Genomic DNA, 9,139 nt, shown 5'->3' with positions numbered 1-9,139 from the left:
GGTATCAACGCAGAGTACTAAATGGACTATTACTAATCGCACCAAGATATCTTTGCGAGAACTGGTTTAAAAGAGCTTCCGGAGTGGGCAATAAAGGCTCCAACATCTCCGGGATAGGTTCTTTCTCTTCTTTCTCTTCAGCAGCTTTCAAAGTTTCTACCAACTCTTCCGCTCGCTTTAATTTCTCTAAGGGATGGTCGTTTTTTTCCCAAGAAATCAATAACACCAGTTGCTGCGTACGCAAATGCAAGGATCTCCGTTCAGAGTCGGAAGCAATCAAATTTTCCAGAAAAGTCACAGTTAAGTCCGTAATGGAATTCGTTTCAGGCTTTTCCAAAGTGGACACGTGGTCTAATAGCGCGCATAAAGCGCCGGGATTATTTTCTAGGCAGCTCTTCACATGATATAAGCCATAGTTGTGACTACTAAGAGATAAGAGAATGTGCAGTGTATTTTCTATTATATCCAGTTGGAACTTTGTGCTAGTCGCTAGGATTTCGATCAGTACCGTGAGGATAGACAAGAGAGGTTCCTTGCTGGGTACTGAATGCCTCAGTCTCTTCTCGAAGGACTCGCTGTCTTCCTGTACCAAGCTGAGGCTGCAATCGCACAGAGTCTCAAAGATGCCGAGAATCTCATATTGCACATGCACGTCGCCGTTATTTTTCAGAATGGTACACATCATCTCAATGACCGGCGGGTACTTTTGGTCGGATTTTACTTGCGCCCTGGATGCGGGACTAGTCAAAGTCAGTAGAGTTGCCTTCATAGGCGCATGCCTGACCAGGTCGCTGATTAGAGCGAGGATAGGAAGATTGTTCTCTAGGGGAGTGGCTACTAGAATACCGTCTAACAGACATCTCCCAACTAGAAGAGCCGTCGGTGCTGCTAGATCACTCAATTGCTTACAAACCGTCGACAAAAGTAGCAAAACATCTCTGTTCCAACTGGCGCATAGTAGTCGTAGGGTTTCGGTGAGATTTACGGCCTGAGCTTGAAGATGCGCTGACCAGAGTTTCCGCAAGCCCAAGATTCTCGTTGCATCTTCAGTAGCAGTTTCCTTCGGCGTTAAAACAGGCGGTAGCAGACGAGTCAACAGCTTCAAACCTGGTACAAAATTGCATGGGCGGAGGGAGACCATTTTCAGGACTTCACCAAGCATCTGAGTCCACAGTGATTTAGCCACATTGCCGGAACCGTCGGAATCGACGGCTTGGGTGAACACTAGCAGTGTTTCCACAATCTCCTCGGACAGAGTCTGCATCATCGGGTTAGACGGAATGGCTTCGATTAAACAATAAACTCCGAGCAGCGGAACAACAGCCGTAAGATCTTTGAAGTCTGTCGCCATACATTTGACAAGTCTCTCGAGCAGCGCTCTGGTCAACTTCACACAGGGTAGCAACAAGGCGATCAAGGCCATACCTCTGCGACCTGTCAGGGCGGCGCGATGAAGGAATGGTTGCTCGTAGAAATCGGACACGTTCATCATTACGGCGATCAGAGCGGTAAGACCATCGGCGGCGAAGAGCTGGGTCAGGGCATTCCTGTACTTGAGCTCGATATATGGTTCCATAGGATCGATGTCGTTGTTAAATGGAAAAATAAGATAATATAAAATCCTGCAAGCAGTAATTAGTTGGCCATGAAGTGATGCAGCCTTTTCCGCGCTTTTCCTGATAATTGCCACCAACAAAGAAACATCGTTGTAATCCCAGTGAGAAGTTTGAGCGGCGGTTGTCAAGTATGATGTCACATCTCTAAGAACTGCATGCTCGCGAGCTTTGTCGAGTATCAGTTCCGCTCGATTCTGGAAGATTTCTACTCTATCGGAATAACGGACAATGGCAGAGATAATCTCGGCGGCAAACTCGCAAAGATTAGAATCCGATAGAAAGGGGATGAGGATGTCTATAAAATCGCCTAAAGGTAGAATCGTGATAATAGCGCGCAAACCATCAGGAAAGGCAAGAAAAGAATGCAATTTTTTCAGGATCGTCCAGTCGGAAGTCTGTTTTAGGCGAATCAGACATTGTGCAACCTGAAGACGCCACGCTATAATGCAGCCAATTCCGGGTAATTCGTATTTTAAAGCTTTCAACATCAATCGAATCGTTTCCGTCTCCTTCAGTAGATAGAACAGGCCGTCTTTCGTACAGGAGAGATGTAGGAGAAAACGACGAATTAACTTAATTGTTTTCAAGTCGCAATTGGGAGAGGATAATGCCAATAAAAGACGATAGATTAGCTTATGGTGCTCGAAATAAGCTATTAGATGCGCGCGAGGATTGCGAGCGTGTTCTCGTTCGAATTCCATCTGCGCGCTAGCCGGTAACTGACGTTTAGGCTGCGCCATTAACGTCGGGGCGCACACATAAGTGTTCATCAATTCCGTTAGACCGAATTCGTCGAATTCTCTGATTTCCTCCAGATATTCGTACACATGGACCTTGCGAAGAAGCGAGCTGAGGGCATACTTGAGGCGGGCTAGCTTCGCCGTGTCCAACATCGTCAATGCCTCGCTGTACAAATTGTTCCTCGAGTTTAGAAACTCTTGTACGATTACAGGACTGATCAGCGCGGCGTCGAGAGCTCGCAGAGCGGAAAGTTTCACCGGCAAAGCCACATTTTCGCGCATACAAAGAGACAGTAATTTGGATGGAACTTCGACCTTTAGTAGGATCTCTGGACCCTTCGATAATCGACAAAGTGCTTCAGCCAAACGAACTCCTACTTTCACATGACGTACTTTATATGCCGGTTGCGGTTGAGCTCTAGCAAGCTCCATATCCAGGCCGGCATTGACGATACTAGTTAAGTTATCGATATCGTCTGCATTGAAGTCAAACGGACTTAATATGGCGCACAAAGTTTCGCAGTTGTGAACAAACGTTTCCTTCTCTTGACCCGATACATTGTGGAAATGCGAAACCGATTTGGACAAAGACTGGAGAATCTCTTTGATCTTTGACATAGTTTCGCGGTTCACGCAGATGTCTTCCAAATTACTTAATTTCTCCAAATTCAACAAATCTGGTGGTATCAGCGTATAAATCTCGTCGATCTGCGAGGTTTCGCATTCGAAGTCGACTGCAGGCGGAACATCATCAGTCATTATATCTTCGTCCGATAATATAGGCTCAAAGGGCTCGCCAGTTTCCTGTTCGCCAGCTTCCTGTTGCTCTGCCTCCTCTTCCTCGGCGGAAATAGATTCGGGGCTGAGGGAAATTAGAGATTCGGTAGGAGGAGACGAAGGCCTTTTTGAGATCTTTTCGCTCGCGTTAGACGTCTCTTCTTCCCATTGCACTGATTCTGTCTTTCCAGTATCTGATGCGGATGTTCTGGATGGTTCTACTACTTGTATTGGTTGAACTGGAGGCGGTGGAGTTGCGGTTATGCATGTTTCCTGTTGGTGATAATACAGTAAACTTAAGTAGGGGATTAAATATATATTGAATTAAAATAAGACATCTGAAAGACATCTAAAGTACATCTTTAAGATGCGTCTTCTCGATATCCTTTAGATAATTTTTGTCTAGAAAATGTCTTTAGAATAAATTCCATCATTGCAACAATACCATGCAGGTGTCTTTACCAATGAATTTGTTTGATGCTGATTCTCGTAGTACCATTCAGATTGTTGTTCAGAGGAAACCTGTGCTGTGTTCTCAGTATTTTCTTCGAGTGCACTAACACAAGCAGTGGATCCAGCTGCTGAACTTACGATTTCCTGAGGATTGTTCAGTGATTTAGTCAATGTACCATACACTGCCAGTGTTATAGTGGTGTACCATCCTCTTAACACTAAACCATCAGTTGGAATCTGTTTCCGTTCACATTCCAATTGAATATGGATATTCTGTTTGTATTCTAAATTTCCCAAAAATTCAAATGTGGAAGCTCCAGGTTTACTGAGATCATTCACAAAGAACTCAATTTCAAATTGAGAGGGATTGGTTGCTCTGGAAAGATAACAAGTTTTATCTTTAGGGATTGGAACACTAATATCATGTAACCAAAAAAGTTTTTATGGTTATCAATATCAAAAATAAAGCACTACTTACCCAAGTCGCACACCTCCTGGAAAGTCCGCTTGTACTCGTGCACCTAATGGAATTATTCTCACTTCGCTGATATAAACAGGTTTGGGAAATTGTACCAAATCCAAATTTAATTCCTGCAAGTAAGAGAGAGAAATGAGATTTCACAAATGTTCAAAACAATTTTTTCTAAAGTAGGAAAAATTATAGAAGTCATTTATGTTACATGTTTTTCTTTTAGGAAAATTATCATAAATAAAATAATCTGGAAATTCTCTCTCTCTCTTCGATATTGTAAATTTAATACTATACTTTTCTAAAAGGAAAACAAAATTATGATATATATAATACAATGCCATTTTCAGTAAGTATTTAGATTTTCTAATTTTTAAGATTTTATGCAAAAGTAATTTTTTAATAATCATTCGAATAGGTAGTTTTTTTCCTCTTGTTTTTTTAAAGCTTCATTTTAGATTTAATTCTATTAAATCTATGTAATAAAAAAACAAACCTCTGAAATGTCGTGGGAAAATGTATCAAAGAATAATAATTCAGTGTTATCCATGTTTCCAATTGAACACTTTCGAATAATATTTGATCCTTCAACAATTAATTATTAATAATAAACTGAGTATTTTTTATTCTCTTTTCCATTTTATCTATTTTATTTATCTTTTTTATTCTATTTGGTTATGTTTATATCGAGCTAAAGCATAAATGGCTGCGTTCAGCAGAAAAAACAGCTTTGCACTGTTGTAAAATTCTTTAATATGATTGGTTGTTGCCCTTAGTTCCTGCCGGATCTAAATGTATAAACCAATCATATTAAAGAATTTTACAACAGTTGCAAAGCTGCTTTTTCTGCTGAACGCAGCCATTGAAACACTGGATTGGCATCACCCTGGATGCTATTTACATGTATCGCATAACGAGTTTTATCAGATACACTGATTGGCTGTCATTGCAAGAAACTTTGAAAACCTCCTAGAAATTTTCTATTCAATAACCAATCAGATATGTTCGATAGACTTGGGTCGGTATTCATAGTCAGTTCTTATTTCAAGACTGTCTTAAATAATGTCTTAATGCCCGTATCAGACTACGCATTGAAAATTGAAGATTGAAGATTAAAGATTGGAATTTGACTAATCAGAATAAAAGGGACTAAAATTTCTTTGTCCTAATTGGTCAAATTTTAATCTTCAATCTTTAATCTCAATTTTCAATGCGTAGTCTGATACGGGCTTTAAGATGCTAATACGGCTCTGTGATTGGTTTAGGACATCTTAAGATTGTGCCTTAGGCCGATATTACATTTGTCGTACGACGAACTTTTTAAGCATATTGATTGGCTGCAAAATAGAAACTTTTTTGAGTCTCTAGAAATTATCTAATCAATGCGCTTAAAAAGTTTGTCGTACGACAAATGTAATATCAGCCTAAGACGGTCTTAAATGTAAGGACTGACTATGAATACCGACCTTGCACGATACATCTAATGTCATTCTAAGGTTTATGGCTAAAAACTATGGTAGCATCCATGTGGTACATGTGCGAATAAACACGTGATAATGGATGATGCGGTCCTCAAGCCAAGAAAATCGAGTAAGCGAATCTCGCAGAGTAAGAATGAAACGCCGACGAAAAAGGCAAGGATCAACGGATTTATCGAGGAAGAACTTAAATGTGATGTAGATTCGGAAGAAAATGATACAAAAGACATTATTTGCAACGAGAAATGGGATGAATTCAACGGACGATCTCTGAGAGCACTTCTTTCCTCATCTAACGGTTTAGACGCTCTGAGAAAGTTCGTAATGATATGCAACAAGAACAAGGAAAGGGACCTTGCAGCGGAGTACTTGCTCGCTGGTGGTGGTGTTCTCGAAGTTCTGAGACTATTAGAGTCCTCTGACAAGAAAAATACTATTAATGCCATTACCGTCTTTTCCGCAATTAACATCTTACTCATGAAGTATGTTTATATATCTTTTGTGTCTTTACGAATACTTGATATCTTCTTTCTTTTTTTTTCTTTTAATTAATCAGACATATCTTTTTGTTTATAGGATCTTGGCAGAATATCCTCAATATCAGAATAATGCAGTGGAAGCATGTCGCCACTTGTTGAATTCATACATGTCTGTTATACATTCAATGCTTTCAATTCAAAGTAATATCAAGCAGCGTAAAGTGATATTGAAACTGCTCACAGCGGTAGTGTCCTTGGATAATAGTTTATCCAGAGAGTTACTTGCACATCTATCACTGCAACGAAATGTATTAGAGAATCTAACACAACACAACAAGCCCACGGATTCTCAAAATGTCAGGACATGTTTCATCCATTTTCTTCTTGCTTTTCTTGTGGAGAGAGATTCATCAGTGATTAAAACATTGTTGGATAAGCGTAGTTTACTGTCCTGCATCTTCTCAGATTTGTTGTATGATTCCAAGGACATTGTTACTCTGACTCTGACCACTGTGAAAACATATGTTTTGGAGAACACTAGCATCACCAAAACAATAAAACTACATGTATTCTCTACATCTGTTGTACTAAACCTAATATCACTGTATAACTGGAAAGGCCCAACCAAATGGCCCAAAAATAAAACTCGCTATCCTGGTGAGAGCGATGACTTTCTAGCAGACAAAGAGGTAATTATAATAATCTTTATATGATATTTTATATTACGAAAACATCAAATATGCAATATAAAACTGTTTAACAGGAAGTTTGTTTGATAAACGATTATAGATCTGTTTGATATTAATGTATGTAAAAATATAAATTTTCTGTGCTTAATGTTTTTTTCTTTATTTTTTCTATTATAATCTAGATCGTTAATGATGCAGTTCATGCATTTTTAATCACTTTATTGACATCACATCGTTATGGAATTATTTTCCACGATCGAACATTGGGTAGTTCACAAAATAAGCACAATCAGTTGGTGCATACAGTTCTTCAGAACTTGGAGAAACCTTGGGAACATGAAAAGCCGTCGGACTTAGTTATCAAAATAATGGGGGCTTGCCCGGATTTAATACGTTCGCAATATGGTGTCATTGAACCATTTCTCGAACCTCGCGTGTCGCCCAAATGGATTTGTCTTCTTAGATTTGTAAAAAAGGTAGAATGAGATATCTGCACATACAAATTGTAATTCTGCACATTATTTTTTCATTTTGAGTTACTAAGTTTTCTTTTTGTAGATAATCAAATCGCTTGATCCAGTCAGTTGCATCAAGATTTGTACTATGGAATTAAATGTAACTAGATTGATAAACACGCTATTGTCTTTGACAGTTCCGGATATAATTATAAAAAGCGCTATCTTGCCAGGATTAAGTCACAGCAGTCTACTTGTTAGACATGAGATCTTGTCTCTTCTCCTAGCAATGACATCTCAGTTGAAAATCATTTTCTCTACCTTAAAAGACTCTCACAAGATGTTTGTAGTTCAAAACCAGATTACGGATTTTATTTTGAGGGTTATTCCCAACTTGGAAATGATCTTAAAAGTATGGAACCAAGCCTTTGAAGTTGATGCTAATATGATAAATTCGGAAAATACTGAAAATATTCACAACCCCGATTTGTTAGATCATCTCGATATCATCTTGAACGTTCTTCATTCGTACAAAGATATATGCCCAGAATTGTTACATAATTCGATGAATTTGCAGCCGAATGTGCTTCTATCAAGCTTAAATAATCTCCAGGATGGTGAAGAAGAGGATGGAGGAGCCAAATTAACAAGACTAAATTGCATGAAGGTGAAAGCAATACAATTTCTGCTCGCTTTGGACTCTTCCATCTTCGCGCCTAGAGAGAAAGCTTTCAAAGAAGCTCTTCCTTTTTTGTTATCTCAGATTCATCAAACAGCATCACCAGAAAGTTATGATACTATTAGAATGTTATTAAACGCGACAGGCCTGTTTGAAACCTGTAATGATGAGCTGGATATTTGGATTAATGGTTTCTTGATGATAATCGAATCTAAAGAGAAGGAAGAATTGACACACTGGTTTATGTCCGTTTTAAAAAGTTGCACCAGACATATTGATAAATATATAAATAACATAACGCAAGCAGAAGAAACATTAAACAACCAGGTGGCTAGTCTCGATGTAAAAGCAGAAGATATAATTAATGAGTTATTTGATAAGGCCAATAATAACCCGAATCCTTGCAAAGAAGAATTTGGAATAGAATCATCTTTAATTAATGGAAAATTAAATTTTGATATAAAGAGAGATAATATAATTAATTATAGTTTCAATAAGTTCAACGAAGAAAACTCGAAAGTCGCCATTAAGCATAATGATAAATACATAATGCAGAGGAATGAGCAAATGACTAATTTTGAAGAAGTGAAGAAGATCAATCGGTTACTTGATAAGGTCAGTTCCATTAGTTTTCTTTCTAATACTAATGGCCACTCTCTCCCTTTGAATAAAGTTTTCTCTGCATCGGTGACAACTTCAATTAACGAACTTACTAATTTGGGTAAAATCACTGATAATGTGATCAATCATCCCTTCAACAAATTTAGCAAAGAAAATCTTAATCCTTGTAAAATGCAAGCTTGTACATTGGTATCGCCGCTCTTATGTTGCGCTTTTGAAAAAATCAGAGCAAGAAATTATTCCATCGTCATCTTGAGTTATTTATCTTATGTGACAATTCACACTTTACATTATCAGATTGTTCCGGATGTATTGATTCATATAGCGATAGAAATCATGACCGATTTGCCGATCTATAAATACTTAAAAAGTTGGTCGAGTAACGAGCGACCAATTGCCTTAAAAAATAAGCTTCCATCTTTGAAGTTATTGCACAAATTGAGCAATATGTTGCTAATGAATTCTGAGGTAGACATAATTAATTTTTTCAAGCTGTCTGGCGATGATCACTTATGCAGTTTTAAATATGGCAACAAAGAAATCATTATTAAACACTCTTTGTCTTCATATGATATCAAGGCTTTACTTAGGATGACTGTGTTTTATTTAGCACAGTTAGCTCAGAGAAAAATCTTACAACAGATCCAAAATGAAAACTGCAAAATCTTGCTTGTTTCTCTATT

The 9,139-nt window shown here is 38.3% G+C and overlaps 2 protein-coding genes across 2 annotated transcripts; one reads left to right on the top strand and one right to left on the bottom strand.

The window, feature by feature from the left end:
• Positions 1-4: 4 nt before the first annotated feature.
• Positions 5-4,729, bottom strand: LOC138944648 (protein virilizer-like). Its single transcript, XM_070315465.1, has 4 exons — positions 4,552-4,729; positions 4,065-4,177; positions 3,596-3,962; positions 5-3,406 (listed from the first exon to the last, which is right to left on the bottom strand). Exons 1-4 carry the CDS (start codon positions 4,603-4,605, stop codon positions 5-7), a joined length of 3,936 nt encoding a protein of 1,311 aa, XP_070171566.1. The 5' UTR covers positions 4,606-4,729.
• An 852-nt stretch (positions 4,730-5,581) lies between these two features.
• Positions 5,582-9,134, top strand: LOC138944647 (nucleolar pre-ribosomal-associated protein 1-like; the record flags this gene model as incomplete). Its single annotated transcript, XM_070315464.1, has 4 exons — positions 5,582-6,015; positions 6,110-6,701; positions 6,884-7,177; positions 7,260-9,134. Coding segments are annotated over exons 1-4 (3,165 nt in total), but the record flags the coding sequence as incomplete, so codon positions are not given.
• Positions 9,135-9,139: the final 5 nt, after the last annotated feature.

Source organism: Polyergus mexicanus, unplaced genomic scaffold (genome assembly GCF_030449975.1).
Source record: "Polyergus mexicanus isolate NDT 795.1 unplaced genomic scaffold, iyPolMexi1.0 SCAF_354, whole genome shotgun sequence".
Classification (NCBI taxonomy): domain Eukaryota; kingdom Metazoa; phylum Arthropoda; class Insecta; order Hymenoptera; family Formicidae; genus Polyergus; species Polyergus mexicanus.
Note: the sequence above shows the minus strand (reverse complement) of the source record. Positions and strands in the feature narration are given on the sequence as shown.